At 48.3% G+C, this 17,238-nt stretch overlaps 1 protein-coding gene and 1 long non-coding RNA gene across 3 annotated transcripts in view; one reads left to right on the top strand and one right to left on the bottom strand.

The window, feature by feature from the left end:
- The window catches only part of LOC311613558, a 475,229-nt gene that overhangs the window by 36,613 nt on the left and 421,378 nt on the right, over positions 1–17,238 (top strand). The gene's annotated exons all lie outside the window — the stretch shown is intronic.
- The window catches only part of PKNOX2 (PBX/knotted 1 homeobox 2), a 226,186-nt gene that overhangs the window by 25,198 nt on the left and 183,750 nt on the right, over positions 1–17,238 (bottom strand). For both annotated transcript variants that reach the window (XM_084867568.1, XM_084867567.1), the window contains exon 6: positions 8,960–9,148. In XM_084867568.1, the coding sequence (XP_084723694.1) occupies positions 8,960–9,148 (189 nt within the window). The remainder of the gene's footprint in view (positions 1–8,959; positions 9,149–17,238) is intronic.

Genomic DNA, 17,238 nt, shown 5'->3' with positions numbered 1-17,238 from the left:
CCCTCGGGATGGGGCAGAGCAGTAGGCAGCAGCTTCAAAATGGCAGAGAGCCCAGCCAGTGTGGCTCAGTGGTTGAGCATTGACCTATGAACCAGGAGGTTAGAGTTCAGTTCTAGGTCGGGGAACATGGCCAGGTTGGGGGCTCAATCCCCAGTGGGGTAGGGGCTTGCAGGAGGCAGCCGCTGGATGATTCTGTCATCGATGTTTCTATCTCTCTCTCCTTCTCCCTTCCTCTCTGAAGCCAATAAAGATATTAAAAAACAACCACCACCACCCAGCAGAGAGCTTGCACCCTCTTGGACTTGGCCATGACCAGCTAGAGGGCCCTCGCTCCCTGGGGCCATCAGTCATTTTTGCTGGATCACAGTGGTCACCAGGTGAGTTTTACTCCAAGCCTAATTTTTGGAACAACAACAAAAAGATGACTTGTTTAAAAGAAAGACCTTACTAAGAAAGAGTGAAGGCTCTGTGATTGCCTCTGGAAGCTGAGGGGAGTGGGGGCGGGGAGTGCACAGTGGCCTGCCAGTGACCATGAACCCTGACGCTGCAGCCTGCAGTCAGCCTGCAGTCAGCCGAGGAAGAACTGAGTCCGACCCGCCGGCCGCCGATCCTCCCAGCTCAGGGAGAGAGCTTATGCTGCCCGGGAAGACTCAACTTCCATAAAGGAAGACACTCCCGGAATAAACCAGGATGGAGGAAGAAATGAGGAGCGATGGCAAGAACTGATAGGACAGCTTTCCTTGTGAGCTACTTTGAAAGGCTAGAATTTTTATCTTACCCGGATGCCTGTGAAAAGGGGGACAAGCTGGATGACTAGTAAAAGTCTCTCCCCCTGAAGACTAGAAAAACCAAGGCCATTCATTCCCTAAGGTTTCTCCTGTGGGTGGGTTGAGGGGATAGGGGCCTCAATTGTCTGCCATCCACACCTCCGGCCACTAGGCGTCTCTGCTGATCCACCAGCTCAGAGAGGCTCCCCAAAGACTCCCAGGCCTCCAGGAGGGCGGGTGTGTCTCTGACTGGCCAGGGCTGGGGTTGGGGAGATGCTTCTGAGACCGGAGCGTCTGTGGAAAGCGCTCCCCACGGTCCAGCCTCTGACTCTGATGCTTCCTGCGGCCAGATGCACTGGACCAGCAGGCACCCGTGGCCCACGAGATCCGAAAGGTTGGCGACCACTGCACTGGACAGATGGCACCACCCACTATATACTAAATACTACACATGTGCTTTTTTCTTACACATGTGTAGTATTTCTCTAGTTTGGTTGTAGGGTTTTCTTTTGTGGGTTTTCTTGTTATTGTTGCAGGTTTTTTGAGGGAAAGAGAGGTCTATCTTTGAATTCCCCCAAAAGACCTAGCACAGTGTTGGGCACATGGTAGATGCTCAGTTAATATGCGGCCTGCCTGGGCTTTGGCCTGAGAAAGGGTGAGCATGTGCCTCGGCGGGCGGGAAGGTTGCCACTGTCCCCAAACACCCGCTCCTGGCAGTGCCCCTTCATTCTGGCAGCGCCAACGTCCTGTCTTAGGCCCAAAAAAAGCCGGGCTCCCAAACTCAGGGAAGCCAGTCACATGTAAATAGCCACCTAATCCCGTTCTTATTCCACTGCTGTGGGGGCTTTGGTCTCAGGGGACAGGCACTCTGGCCGGTGGGGACGTGGAACAGCTGCAGCTCTTAAGGAACATTCCTTCCCAGAAGGAGGCCTGCTCGGGTTTCACTGGGCCGGCTGCAGGGCCGCCTTCCTGGTCCCTCCCGGCCCCTCAGCCCTCCAGCTCAGGGAGGAACTGGCAGGAGGGGTAGCTTGAATGCCTAAGGCAGGATCTAGGCAGGGTTGCCCCCAGAACTCAGTTTGGTTTGGGGGTGCTCCCTTTTCATCTCTGGTGATCTTGCAGGTAGGGCACCTTCTCCTACCCCCTCCCACCGGAAAGACTTGCTGGTGCTTGGCCACTGGGCAGAACTTCCGGGACCTGGCTGCGGTGACTGCCCCACCCCCCTGGCCTCCTGATAATCTTGCAAATGCAAACTCCTTGTGTAGGTCAATAGGCAAGTCCACCTTCCCCAAGGAGGGAGGCACTGAGGAGGCCCCTGTTTTCTCAGGGACGCACTCCGCTGAAGTGCATCTGGTCGACCAAGCCCAGAATCTTAGTATTCTGTTCACTTTGCACCTCTCTCCTCCCTACTTTCAATAGATTAGCAAACCCAAATGCTTGCTTCCCAAGTTGGCTCCTCCCCTCTAGTCTCTAAATCCCTGAGCTACAGCTAAGCAGGGTGGTGCCTCCCTAGGCAGGCCCCAGGACCCTTGGTGCTCCTTCCTGTGTGCCACAAAAAAGGCAAAAGGACTTATAAGTAGAACATCGACCTGGAGTCGATGCTTATCAGGTGTGTGACCTTGAGCCAGTGTCCTAACTTCTCTGAGCTCCTCTTTCCTTGGGTGCAACATGGAGAAAATAATGTGCGCTCCGTAGCCTCTGTGTGAGGAATAAATAAGATAATACATGTAGAGCATCTGGTAAGCACAGTAATGGTTGAAGCTCTCCCCTTTGTCTGCCAGGTCTTCTTTGAGCAGCACAAGAGGTGGCTGGATACTCAATTAATGTGTCTCCAAAACTTACCCATTGCCTTTACTCTCCTCTATCTTTAAAATCGTTGGTGATTGTGTTCGTGTGGGTAGCTAGATATTAATAAAGAAAGGGAGCACTAATTCATCTGCCTCTCAGCATAACCATTATGGCTTGACTCAATTTCGGTTCTTACAAGGGTATTTCTTGGATCACATGATCTCACACATCTAGAGGAAATAATGAACAACACAAACAGATGAACAAAAACAGACTCAGAGAAAGAGAAGCAGCGATCAGACTTTCAAACCTCAGAGGGAAACTAGGGGAGGGTGGGGGTAAGGGGAAGAGATCAACCAAAGGACTTGTGTGCATGCATATGGGCCTGGCCAGTGGCCATGGACAACAGAGGGGTGGAGGCATATGTGGGGGAGGGGTTTGGGATGGGAATGGGGGGATGAGGACAATTATGTGATACCATAATCAATTAAAAAATATAATAATAATAATAAAAAGAAAGGGAGCAAAGAGAATCAGACTTTGAGCATAATAAACGAGGAAGCTGAATTAAATATTGGGCCTGCTCCATGAAGAAGCAATAGCATCCACAGGCACATTCACACTCCTCTGCCCTTGGGACTTAATATTTGGGTAATCCCGGAGCAATCCCTTAACCAGCAGGAAGAGTCTATCCCAGGGGAACTGCTAGCCAGGTACTGGATTTTTGGGGGAAGGAGGGCAAATTCCTCTGTTGGGTGCATGCCCAATAGAAGCCCAGATGGCCCAAGGGGCGGCCATTCTACCTTAAGGCAGGTGCAGTAGAAGCCAAGATGAGACTATAAAGGAGAGGAGCCTAGCCTGGGAAAAGGGTCGGATTGGATAAGGGACAAAAATTCCCAGATCTAGGAAATGAATTAGTTAGTGGGGGAGGATGCATAAGAAGCCCCCCCCCCCCCCCCAAAAAAAAAAAATTGGGGGAAGTTGATTGGCTAGTTTGAAAGAATGCCTAGTCCTTTCCAAGCCGGAGATAATGTAATCCAAGCTTAACAACCCTCTCTCCAGCCTCACTCCCCGCCCCCTAACAGGCTCTCGCCCCATTGGTTCCTGCTTTCTCTCTCCATAGCAGCCATGCAGCTGCCTGTGGCCACCATGCAGACTCCAAGCACAGGCTCCAGGCGTGAGCCTGGGTGCAGCAGTGCAGCGCCTATCTGAGCGCAACCGGGAACAGAGACTAAGGCAGCCAGATGGGGCCAAACACTGAACTGAACTAAGCCCTGACATGGGCTGAACCGAAGGCACATAATTTGGGGCTGTGTGGCCTTTCTTCTGGGCTTGATGAAGACAAGGCTGGACAGACAGAGATGAGTCATCCAGGGCAGCTTTCCATTTCCATCCCAATAGATCTCACCACAACACCTCAACCTCTCATGCCTGGGTCCCCAGAAACGCTTGTCTCAGGGCTCTGTGAAAGGACCCCATTTTCACTTCCAACGTAGACATCATTATTAGGTTCTTGCAGCTCTTTTTCTCTCCTTGGAAGTCAGCAGGTTCAGTAGGTGTCTGAATAGATGCTCCTTCTCACCAGGGATTCTGAAAGGTCGTCTCTGTTTCTTACCTTCTCCCAGATTTCTCTCTAGCTGGGAGCACTCACCTTCAGAGATCCCAGAGAGTCTACTAACACTCCTCCCCTTCAAGAAGCCTGAAATGCTTCCTCCCCCAAGAAGTCCTCCCAAGACCAGTGAATCTACAACATCTCCAATCACAGTGGGCCAACCCGTCCTGCTGCCTGTCTAGCCCCCTGGCTATGAGGGTGTGCAGGTTGGGCCTGGGCTTTCTCTGCGGGAGGAAGAAGGATGCGGAGTGGTGACTGAGCAACCTCAGGCCACACAAGTGGTTTGCTCAGTTCAGACCCTGTTCCGCAGCTCTTCTTCAGCAGCTCCTGCCCTTCCCCAGTACTCCCATGACCCCCAGTCTTCCACGGCTCACACAGGTTAGCTCTTCAGATGTGACTCATAGTCCTTCTTACTGGCCTAGTTTGGTGCGTACAGTAAGTGCCCTGCAAATGCTTGGTGACTGAATGAGAACCGTGGCTCAGCCGGGTTTGTCCTGGCATAGAGCTGAGATTTATATCTCCATGGAGACAGAGGGATGGATTTCAGGTCAAATGAATACCCAAGCGAGGTGGGAGTTAGGTTCTCTCCAGTGGACGGTGTAGCTTGTGTCATCTAAGACAGGAGAACCATGAGTCAGAGTCTAATAGAGCCTTCCTGCTGAGGATGCTGCCCCTGTAAGAAGCCTGGGCTCTGAGGAGCCTGGACACCCACTATCAGGCGCAGGGGTGCAGGATGGCTTTCCAGGGATGAGGAGAGAGCCCCTGAGACTTGTAGTTCTGTAGCTCGGTAGTAACAGTCTCCCTCACTTCTCATGCCTGTTGCACCCCCAAAGAGAAAACTCACCAAGCAGGGAACATGCTCTGGCCCCGCAGAGCTGGATGGGGGCACAGTATGATATTGAGGAGGTGGCGAGGGGGACACATTTGGATTAAAGAACATCTACTTTGCAACACAAGGCTGAGTGATTAGCATGAGGGGAAAACCATGAGGCAGCAGTTTGCAACAAAGCTGGCAGGCTGCAGGGATGTTGATTCCCAGGATCATGCTCCAGAGGCAGACACCCCTCCCAGGCCAGGCTGGCACTCATGGCGAGTTCGGGGTTGGAGGATTAAGATCGAACCATGACGAATGTGTACACACACGCTCGCATACTCATGCGTGCACACGCATGCATGCACACATACACTCGTTTTCTCTCTCCTCTCTGTACTGGCTCCTGTGCCCGAATCTCAAGGCTGCCTCCTCCACTGGACAGTCTTTGGGAGCCTGGGTCTCTCCTTCCTTGGAAGGCCCACGCTAACCATAGCCTCCTCCGCGAGACAATGATGGGAGCCTGACCAGGGGTGTGATGGGGACAGCACATGGTCCCACTCTCCATACACCCCGGACTTTGCACTGACCCACATCCTTCATCTCAGATTGCTACCGGTCCTCCTTGCAACTTTTCTGCCTCTGCCTTTCATCACCTCTCTTCCCTCACCAGGTCTGAATCTCTTCCCATCTCCTCCAATCCTTCCATTCCTCCAATCCCTCCAATCCTTCTATTCCTCCAATCCCTCCATCCCTCCAATCCTTCCATTCCTCCAATCCCTCCATTCCTCCAATCCTTCCATTCCTCCAATCCCTCCATTCCTCCAATCCCTCCATTCCTCCAATCCCTCCATTCCTCCAATCCCTCCAATCCTTCCATTCCTCCAATCCTTCCATTCTTCCAATCCTTCCATTCCTCCAATCCCTCCAATCCTTCCATTCCTCCAATCCTTCCATTCCTCCAATCCTTCCATTCCTCCAATCCTTCTATTCCTCCAATCCCTCCATCCCTCCAATCCTTCCATTCCTCCAATCCCTCCATTCCTCCAATCCTTCCATTCCTCCAATCCCTCCATTCCTCCAATCCCTCCATTCCTCCAATCCCTCCATTCCTCCAATCCCTCCATTCTTCCAATCCTTCCATTCCTCCAATCCCTCCATTCCTCCAATCCTTCCATTCCTCCGATTCCTCCAAGTCTTTCTCTACCTCCCTCTTGAACAAAACCCTCGACATCTGTCTTTCTTTCCCTTTCTTCTATTTCTCCTTTCTCCTCTGGCTTTCTCTCGCCATCTGTCTCATCATATTACTCCTTTTGGCCACCTCTTCTGCATGGGCTATAATAATATATAAAACACTGTCTCTACTCAAATCATGGTTGTGATCCAGGAGAGGAAAATGAGGTGTAGGCACGTGATTATAATATAGAGTCACATGTGCTATTTACCACACAAATGGCCCAAAGAGAAAAGTCCATTCTGGGTAGAGTGCCAGGGAGGCTCTCCCTGAGAAGGCAGCCCTGTTACTGCCCTTGGGGAAGAGCTGGATTTGGTCATGCAGAGATGTGGGGGTGGCACCAAACAGATGAATGTGTGTGTGTGTATATGTATATATGTATACACACGTATGATCGCATGTGTGAATGCATATATGGCCATATACACACATGTATGTGAGTGCATTTGTACCATTGTATGCATGTGTGTGATTGTGTGTGTGAGTGTATGACTGTATTTGCATGTGTGTGAGTGTGTGTATGATTGTGTATGTGCATGTGTGTGTGTGGGGGGGTAGGCTGAGGAAGCCAGAGCAGGCTGGAGAGCAGGGTAGAAAGCCCTGGCAGCAGTCTGTGTGCAATCACCTTATTTACACTGATGCCCGGACTACGTAGGTGGAGCTGCAGAGGAAACGAAAGGCCGAGTTTGGGAAATGCCTCGCCGAGGGTCTTTTCCTCTCTTTCCTGCCGCCTTTGTTTTTGGATGGTCTGAGTTCTTTCTGAGTGGATCAGAGCCTTTTTGCAGTGGCCGCCTCGGGGCCTGCTTCATGGCCAACAGAGATCTGATTAGGGTCACGATAGGAATCAAAGTGCTTCCCTCTCTCCTTGGATCTCAAAGGCACCAAATGCGGGGACCCCAGGGGCTGGCTTTAGAGCCAGCGTCTGAGAGCTCGCTCACCCAGAGCCCTCTGCGTCTCTGCCAGCTCCACAGTGACCCTGCTGCCCAGACCCACACGTCAGCCTCAGGACCCCAACCCTGAGGGGCCCTTGTGACTGCCCAGCCCCCTGGCCTCCTTCTGTCCCCACCATCCTGCTGCACCCCCAACAGCAGAGCTCGGGTAGAGTTGGGAGGGCCCAGGAGGGGAAACTCAGCACCTCTCTGAGGACCTGATTATTTCCAAAGACTGGTGCTAATTTTCTGATATGATCCTCACATCTCTGTGAGGCACTAAACCCTCATTACTTTTCCTGACCGATGCATTCTAATTAGATCAACACTTAAAAAAAATTCACAATGGCCACAGGATGGCTTTCCATCTCATTAACTCCTCACTTATTATTTTCATGAAAATTACTGATAAAAATGTGCATCTCCATTTGGTGAGGCCTCACAGCCTCCTCGGCGCCTATCTTGCATCTCTCCCGTCACCCGGGCTGCGCAGCGTCGCCATGGTAACCCACAATAATAGAAACTAATAAATTACAAACGAGATGCTCGTTGAGCAATTATTGTCCTCTTTTATGCAAGTTTCTTGCTAATTTTGATCATAAGGGAAAGTACAATAAGACTCTGAAGGAATGAGTCTATTTCAAGAGAATATTAGCAAGCCCAAGCCTGGGCGGCTGTTTTCAGATCTGTAATAAAGTGATTTGGCGATTTCAAGCAATGGGAAGGGGAAATAAACTTCTTGCTCCATGTCCCATGCACTGGCGTGTCCCACAGAGATCCCACGGGGGTGGGTTGGATGTAATACTTGTTGTCAAAATGAGCAAGGCATGCTGGCCTGGCCCTTCTCCTGCCTCTACCAACGTAAGATTGTATGTATTGGTCCTTAAAACTTAAGTTTGAAAATGACACCTTTCTTAGGCACTCTTTCTAATTCCTCCCACCAATCATTCCTCCCCCTGCCCCCCCTCAATCATTCCTGGAAGTTTTACCTGTGTCCCCAAGCCCGATTGTCTTATGAGCAGAGGCCACTGTAAACCTCCTGGGGACCCTCCCATGGGTCTGTCCTGGACTCGGGAACTCAGGGGGAGAGGAAGAAATCAGGAAGCCTATGGCTTATGTGGGTACCAGTGAGTAGGACAGAAAGGTTTCACCGGGCAGCTTTCTTAGTGTGTAGGTTCTGGGAAAATATTCTGCCCAATCTCACCCTGAACACACAGCCACTGTTTCCACATTTCCCAGTTCCTAGGATGAAGGTGGCAGGTGACCCTTGAGAAACGGTGGCTTGAGGTGACATTTACAGTGGCCCTGAACCTTAGGGGGACTGATAGGCCTGGGAAGGGTGAGCAAGTAAACAATGACCAGGAAGAAAAGCCACAGGGGATGCATCTTCCTCTCCCAGGTGGGCAGGATTCAGGACCCCTTCTCCAAATACCCCTCCCAGGAAATCAGGAGCTCAGTGAGAAGTCCATGGGCTGGGCCGGACCCATGACCACCTCTGTCCCTGCCTCATCCTCCAGGAAAGCATTCCACTACTTAACTCTTGGGCTCATTTCTCAGCCAAGATGCCAGGAATCACAATCACATTGCCCCTCTCAGCTCTGGTCACCTCCTAGGCATCACCACTGCTCTGTGGTGGTGAGCACTGCTCAGAAAGGGACTGTGGTGCTTGACGAACAGGAGGAAGAGTTGACCAGGGTAGGAGCCTCCCGGGGAAAGGATCCAATGAGTCCAATCCATTGTCCTACGTCACCGGGACCTTCGCACATTTCTACATCTGGCTTTTCCTAAAGCCTAGGAGGTAGGACCCCGCCCCGCGGTTACCTGTGAGTGAAGATTTATGGAGGGCTGGTTGGGGGAATAGGGCCCCCCGAGATCATTCCTGAGCAGGTTGTCGCTGTGCATCTTGGTTTTGAGGCAGGTGATGTAACGGTTACAAAAGTCCTTGCAGAGTTCATTGACTTTCTCCAACTCCAGCAGGTGGATTCTCAGGACCTGGATTGCCTTCACCATCTGTGGGGAGGGAAGAGAGGTGAGCCCAGGTGCTTATATCACATCCCCTTGCTGCCTTGACCCCCCAAGCCTCAGGCACACCAGGGGACAGGAGCCCAGGCCCTGCCCCCAGGTATATGCTTTCTCATCCACATGGTTTGAATTCTCATGACCTACTGCCGACTGCTTGTTGCCTGGAGCCCACTGTTGTCACAGCTGCTCTTGGGCAGGGGTGGTATTCTGAGACCAGTACTGGCCTTAAAGGTAGAAGCCCAGGCCCCCAACCCCCAGGCCTGCCATCTGTGATCTGTTTGGCCTTGGGCAATTACTTAAGCAATCTGTGGCTTACAGTCTGACAAATGGGGATAAAGACATCCTTCCTGACAACTGTGCCTGTTGGTTAAGAGGATCCTATGAATGAATGCACAAGCCCCAAAGGGTGAAGCCTGAATGAGGATGAGGAAGATGAGATTAGAGTTTCTTGCAAGTGCCTCAGGGGTCAGGGACTGTCTATTCTTAAATAAGCCTGCTGAGCGCACCACGTGACACAGGTCACCTTGCAGATGCTCATTGATCCTCGCTGACTGAATGACTTAGCTAGGCCTTGGGAAACCTAACTGGGGTGGCCTTTTCCGTGACCTTTGGATTGGGCGTGTAGCTGTCACCTCTTCAAATGGACATTACTAACATTTCCATGCCAAGAAGCTATTTCTCAATAGAAGTTTTTCTCTTTATCACTGTTATTATTATAAAGAGAAAGTGTATGGGATGTATAGGAAATAGAGGACGAAAAACAACAACAAAAATGGCTCCTCATCCAATCATCCTAAAACAATGATAAATGTTCTGTTTCCACATACATGTATTTTAACACAGTTTTAGTCACATGTGCATACAAGTTTGTATCCTGTTTTGCCCTTAGCTTACCAGTTGTAGTTTTCTAAGTGGCAAAATTATTCTCTCTGTTCTCCCTTCTAGACCATGATCTTGTAGAGGCAGGAATGGTGTCTAATTTGCTCACCGTGTTATCCTCAGTGATAAATATTGATTAAACGTTCATTGAATGAATGGAAGTTATTGAAAAATATATTTTCTATTTTATTTTTAATTGATTTTTAGAGAGGAAGGGATAGAGAAAAACATCGATGAGAGAGAAACATCGATGAGAGAGAAATATTGATCAGGTGCTTCCTGCACACCCCCTACTAGGGTTGGAGCCCACCACCTGGGTATGTGGCCTGCCCAGGAATTGAACCAGTGAGCTTTTAATTTATGGGTTGATGCTCAACCACTGAGCCATACTAGCCGGGCTGAGCAAATATATTTTTAATTGTTGCAAATTATTCAATGTGTGCCCTATTTAACCAATTCCTTAGCTGGGGGCATTTAGATTACTTCCGATTTTTCAATTTTATAAAAAAATGTTACAGTGATTATAGATTTTATTCATGTTTCTGCATTAATCCCTTAGGGTGAATTCCCAGAAGTGATAGGAAAAACAGGTATGGGCATCGTTTAGGCTCACGATAAATATGGCCAAGCTGCTTTTCAAGAAAGGGCTGTTTAAGTGGTGCTGGAGCAACTGGACATCCACAAGTGAAAAGGTGAATCTTGATGCAAATCTCACATCTTACATAAAAATAAACTCAAGTGGATCAAAGACTTTAGTGTAAGACATGAAACTATAAAACTTTTAGGAAAAACAACAACAACAAAAAAAACCAGGAGAAAATCATCTGGACTAAGGACTAGACTTTCAGGGCCTACATTCAACACCAAAAGCACAACCTGGAAAAGGGAAACTTGATAATTGCACCTCATCAAAATGAAAAGTGTTCGCTTTTCAAAGACTCTGAGAGGAAGAAGAAAGGACAAACAGGCCGGGAGAAAATGGTTGCAAACCGCATATCTGACAAAGAGCATATCTGGAATATATGAAAAGCTTTCAAAACTAAACAGTAAAATAACAAGCAATCCAATTAGAACATGGGCAAGAGACAACGTCAGACTTTGCATTGAAGAGGATATGCAGATGGCAAATAAGCACATGAAAAGATGTTCAATGTCATTAGCCATCAGGGAAATGCAAATTAAAGCCACAATGAGATATCACTATACGCTTACAAGAATGGTTAAATAAAAAGGAGTGATCACACCAAATGCTGACAAGGGACAGGACACTGGATCCTTCCTACATTGCTGGTGGGTGTGTAAAACGGTACCGCCCTGCTGGAAAACCTTATGACAAAACCAAATCTATGTTTACCATACAGCCCAGAAATTGCACTCTTGGGCAGAGAAATAAAAGTGTATATTTACACAAAAACCTTATTTCTAATGGCCTTAAACTGGAAAAAAACAACAACAACCCACAATAAAATATACTTCGACAGGTGAATGAATAAAGCAACTGTGCTACATCCATATCATAGACTAGTACTCAGCAACAAAAAGGAACAAATTGTTGATACACTCAATAACTTGGGTGGATTTCAAGGAAATTATGCTGAGAAAGAAAAACCAGTCTCAAAAGATTATATACTATATGATACCATTTATGTAACATTTTTGAAATGGCAAAATTATAGAGATGAAGAACAAATTAATGGTTGTGGGCAGTGGGGTGGAAAAGGGTAGGAGGAATTGCTCAGTATCTTGACTATCATAGTGTGTACATGAATCAACACATGATAAAATTGCACAGAACTACACACACACACATACACACGCGCGCGCACACACAAACACACACACACACACACGTGTGAGCGCACACACGCTGTAAAACTGATAGAAGCTGAGTAAGGTTGGCGGGTTGTATTTTGTCTTCTTCCTGGGTGAGAAACTGTTCTATACTATAGTCATGTGAGAAGGGAATCGGGACCTTTCTGTACTATTTCTTATGAATGTATGTGAATCTACAATTATATATATATAAAAGTAAACAAAAAAGTGTTGCTCAGTGGTTAGAGCGTTGGCCTGCAGATCCAAGGGTCTTGGGTTTGATTCCAGGCCCCAGTTGGGGTGCAAATGAGAGGCAACCAATCAATATGTCTCTCTCACATTGATGTTTCTCTCTATCTCTTCTTCCACTCTCTCTAAAAAAAAGAAAGTCAATGAAAAAATACCCATTGAGGATATCCAATAAGGATGAGAGAGAGAGAGAGAGAGAGAGAGAGAGAGAGAGAGAGAGAGAGAGAAAGAGAGAGAGAGAGAGAGAGAAAGAGAGAGAGAGAGAGAGAGAGAGAGAGAGAGAGAGAGAGAGAGAGAGAGAGAGAGAGAGAGAGAGACAGGCTTGTTGCCTTTGGAGAGCCATTTATGTTGCCATAAGTAATATATAAGAGTCCCTGTTTAACTCTCCCCTCCCACTTCCGGCTGGTATTTGGATACCCAGGAAAACAAGGAGGGAATCTCTTGCAGAGAATTCTGACTTCTGCTGAGCAGAGAGCTGCCAGCGCCACATCCCTCTCTGAGTCTCATTGGCATTTCAAGTGGAAAGAGCCTGAGTTGGCATTTGAATTGTCTGATGGGCAGGGACTATACTCAACTAATTAAGGGCTCTTGGAGTTACGAATTAGACTAAGTGTCACTCAAAGGCTGAAACCAACAATTTTGGGCCTTCATGCAGGGCTCAATCACAGGGTCTGATCCTAAGTGCTCCCTCCATGGGGCTGAGCTGATGGAGCCTCTGGGCTCTCCCAGGCACAGAGAATACTGACGTTGGTATGATTACTTGAACTAAATAAAAAATGGGGTTGGCACTGAATAAATATTTGCTCTTGCCTGAATTATCTACTTGACTTTGGCCATGAAGATCTCATTTTGTATCTAGAGTCATTGGCACAGTACAAGGTGTTTATAAATGCGCCCTGATTGATAACAATGCCCAACCATTTCTTATTCTGACTATATGCAATCCCTGTGCTAGACGCATGGCACATATTGTTTTACGTACCTCACAACCACCTCCGCAAGCCCACACGCCACAGTTGGAGAAAACGAAGCCCAGGCATATGGCTTACTTGCTTAGTCACACAGCAGGTAAGCCTCAGAGCTAGGATGGGAAGCCAGGTTGCCTGTGTTGCTCTGCCCTCAATCCCGGCCCTTGGAATTTATGTGTACAAAGTGGCAGTGTAAAGGAGCATGGCTTAGGGAGAAAGTGGCTCAGTGACAGGAATTAGGGATTCCAGAAAAACCAAAACAGCTTTGGGGATATTTACATTATTGCCAGTTCCCTCCCTGTCCCTGGCAATGTCCCCCTCACTCAGCTGCTCTGACTGCTCTCTCACTCCTGGCCTAGCCCAGCGGTCAGCATCCCTCACCCATGCAGGTGTCTGCTTCCTCGTGCGGAAGAAGAGAGGAGTGGGCTGTCAGGTGCCTCCCATGTTCTGACTCTGAGCATCACCAGGGCTCGGGCCCTCACTGCGTGGACGGTGTGGAAGGGGCACTGAGAGACGATCTGGCTGCCTGTGGTGAGCAGAAGGGCCAACTCTCTAGGACACAGGCTGCGTGGTCTCCTTGGAGGTGCTCCCAATCAGAACCTCGTCAGGTCTGTCCTCTCAACCTGCTTGTTGAATTCTTCTAAGAAGTGACCAAATTCTCTCCTGTGGGCACCAAGAACATCTAGTGCTTCGATCAGCAGCAGCTCCCTTAATTCAATGCTATCCGTTCGACGTGACTATTGTCTCACAACGTGCCACAGGCTGGAGAAAGCACCTCCTGGAATGAATTGTCCAACTAGCTCTATCTTCTCTGGGCAACGGAGTCCTGGATCCTTCAGCCGTTCTTCTTTTCCCCTTTTCTTTCTCCCTTCCTCCCTGTCTTCCTTACGTCTTCCTTCCTTCCTTCTTTCTGTTTCTTCTTCCCTTCTGTCTCGGAGCTTTCCTTTGAGGGCACAGTCTTCATTTTCAATCAACATTTTATTCACTCATTTATTTTCAAATCTTCTCGTGAAGCAGTGCACCCATATTCACACACAGAAAAGTACGCACATTTATTCATTTTTTTTTTTTTTATAAAAACATAGCCAATAAGTACGCATTAAAAGAATCAGAAAATACAAATCAGTAAAACAAGCTCAGAAGTAAAATCCACCGGATAACTTTGCTGAGGCGAGATAGACACGCACTGGGATTAAGCCAGGTCTGACAACGCGCAGAGGAAGGATTATTTTTTTATGGAATAGCAGACTTGGTTTAAAGATTTAAGCAGGTAGCGTAAATCATCATGGTGTTCCGAGGCAATGAATATGGAGGACCTTTTAGTGCTGTCAGTCAGCCTGGATCTGAGTCCACCTGCTGTGTAGAAACTGGGTGATAACTGGTCCAGTTGCATGACTTCTTGGAGCCTCAGTTTCCTTATTTGTACCATGGAGAGAGGATCATCCCTAACTCACAGGATTGGCTAAGAGCTGAGGGAAATAATAATGTGGAAGTGCTTTACGAACCACAGGGAATCAAAAGCATATACATTTTTTAACCTCTTTTAATAACTTCTAATATCTTGCTGGCTTTCCTACTGCTATCCTATATTCAGCTAGTGGAAAAACAATCTCTCCCAGATTTTCTTCTGTATTTGTGCCTTGTAAATCATCCTCTGTCCTATGTGTTTGCAATTTGGGGTTTTTTGCCTCTAAATCAGAATGAAACTCGGATTTATTGGGCTATTTTTCTAAATGATCAATGTCATATAAAAAGTCATTCCAAACTTTCTGGAGCAATAACAATTCCATTTGATTTAATATCATCTCCAAATGTGATAAATGTGTCCTTAATTCCTTCGCCCACATTTGGCTTCCTCTTTCAGCTTTTCTCCCTCTCTTCTCTTTCAAAATAAGGAAACAGCCCTTCCCTAGTTGGTTTGGCTTAGTGGATAGAGCATCAGCCTGTGGACTGAAGGGTCCTGGGTTCGGTTCCAGTCAAGGGCACATGCCTGGGTTGCGGGCATGGTCCCAAGTGGGGGGCATGCAGGAGGCAGCCAATCAATGATTCTCTTTCATCATTGAGGTTTCTATCTCTCTTTCCTTCTCCCTTCCTCTCTAAAATCAATATATATATATATATATATATATATATATATATATATATATATACACAAAAAAAAGAAACAGCCCTTGTGTTCTAAGAAGGATCATTCAAAGAAGCAAAGCAAGCCGCAACCTTATATTTTCATCTCATGCCATGTGCACTAGCCCCAGGGGTCCCAGACAGAACCTGGATGGGGCTCCTGGTTTCCAGAAGGTCATGTGACATGATGCTCCAAATCACTCATTTCCTGCCTGGGTATGCCAGACAAGCATTTAAACTTTCGGTCAAGTTTGGGTGATAATGCTTACATGGTAGAGCTGTTGTGAAAATGGAATTAGGTAATGTATGTAAATGTCCTGGGGACAGAGTAGCTATTTGATAAATGCCAGTTCTTTATGCCAACGCGCCCCTCCCGCAACCAAGTTCCTCCTAAAACGTAGTCGCTCTTGTAGGCTCAGGGCCTCTCCGCTTGATGGTAATAAATCTTGCCTTTCAAATCAATTACAGGCAGAGCACTTTACAAGATGCAAAACGCTCTTCTCTCCATTATCTCATTTGAGTCTCATAACCACAGGGCATGTCTCCCCCGGAGAGGAGGGACGGAGGCTGAGATGAGGGGCCCTGCATGCAGCAATTCAGGAGGCGCTTCCTCTGTGAGCCGGGGAGCTGGGAGGGTCCTCTCTCACTCGCAGAGGAAGGCGTTTATAAACACACTAGCACTGATGTTTCCTGGGGGTCATTAGGGCAGCCGAAGCTAAAACCTAATCGGGGAATTTTTCCAGACCCGCCCAGCTCTGCCCAACCAGTTGTAAGTGTAAGGTCATTGGGAACAAGAAAGGGAGTTGGAAGACGAAGACCAGGGACTGGGAACGGCCAGATAATGGGGGGACAGAATGAACATTTTCTGGAACTCATTATGCATGACAAGTGAAACGCTTTTAAGTCAATAACAGGCCACTTCTCCTCAATTTGGAGAAGCAGCGTGGTGCAGAGGAAGGCAGTGGGCTTCGGAGTCACACCCACATGGTGCAAATACCAGCTCGGTGACTTTGGGTTCTTAGGCCTTGAGCGCCTCTGTAAAATGTGGAGAGGACCACTGAGAGAACCAAATGGCAGAGCAGTGGGCTTTGTAGGCTGAGTCCTGGGTCTCCCACCTGCTGAGAGGCCCCTGGCCAGTTTACAGAGTCTCTGCACTCTACTTTCCTCCTCTGTAAAATGGGACGACAGTGACTCCCTCAGGGCTACAGTGAGGACTGAATGAAAGGTGGCCCGAAAAGAGCTGAAAAGAGGAGCTGGTACACAGAAAGAACTCAGGAAGATGAGCGATGGAGCAGCGTGACTGCGTGGCTCCCTCTGCTGCGTGCTAGGTGTGACCTTGAGCTAGTGACATCCCCGTGTCTCCAGCTCCTCGTCTTAAAACGGGAATAATAGTGATAATATGTGCCTTGGTAAGGCGACCAGAGCGTCCCGCTTTTGGGGGGACAATCCCGATTTCTAACAATTTTTCCCGCGTTGCGCGGCGTTTTAAAAAAAATCCCGATTTTTGGAAAGAATCTTTCTAATCTTTCCAAAAATCGAGACTTTTAAAAAAATATATATTTTATTGATTTTTTTTTTTTACAGAGAGGAAGAGAGAGAGAGGGATAGAGAGTTAGAAACATCGATGAGAGAGAAACATTGATCAGCTGCCTCTTGCACACCCCCTCCTGGGGGTGTGCCAATCGGGACTTTTTAAAAAATTGTTAGAAATCAGGACTGTCCCGCCAAAAGCAGGATGATCTGGTCACCTTAGCCTTGTGGGTTTGAAAATAAGATTAAGTGAGAAATTACATGTAAAGTGTTTGGAAGAGCACCTGGCACCTAACAAGTGCTCTGTAGATGCTCACTGTTGCCAGCTCAGACGGTTTTCCTTCCCTTTCCTCATCTGTGGGATTCCTGCTCCTCTCTGGGCGAAGGGAGTCTGCACTGGAGGCTGAGGGAGAGACCGAGCGGGGCCGGCGAGGCCTCTGTGTGCCCGGAACTCCGGCCTGGCTCCTCTCCACGGCTCGGGCCCTGCCTCCTCAGCGTGGCCCAGGGGCCTGTGGG

The sequence above is a fragment of the Pipistrellus hanaki genome (assembly GCF_964339955.1).
Source record: "Pipistrellus hanaki genome assembly, chromosome: 19".
Taxonomy (NCBI): Eukaryota; Metazoa; Chordata; class Mammalia; order Chiroptera; family Vespertilionidae; genus Pipistrellus; species Pipistrellus hanaki.
The sequence above is the reverse complement of the archived record's forward strand: the minus strand, read 5'-3'. Positions and strand labels throughout refer to the sequence as shown.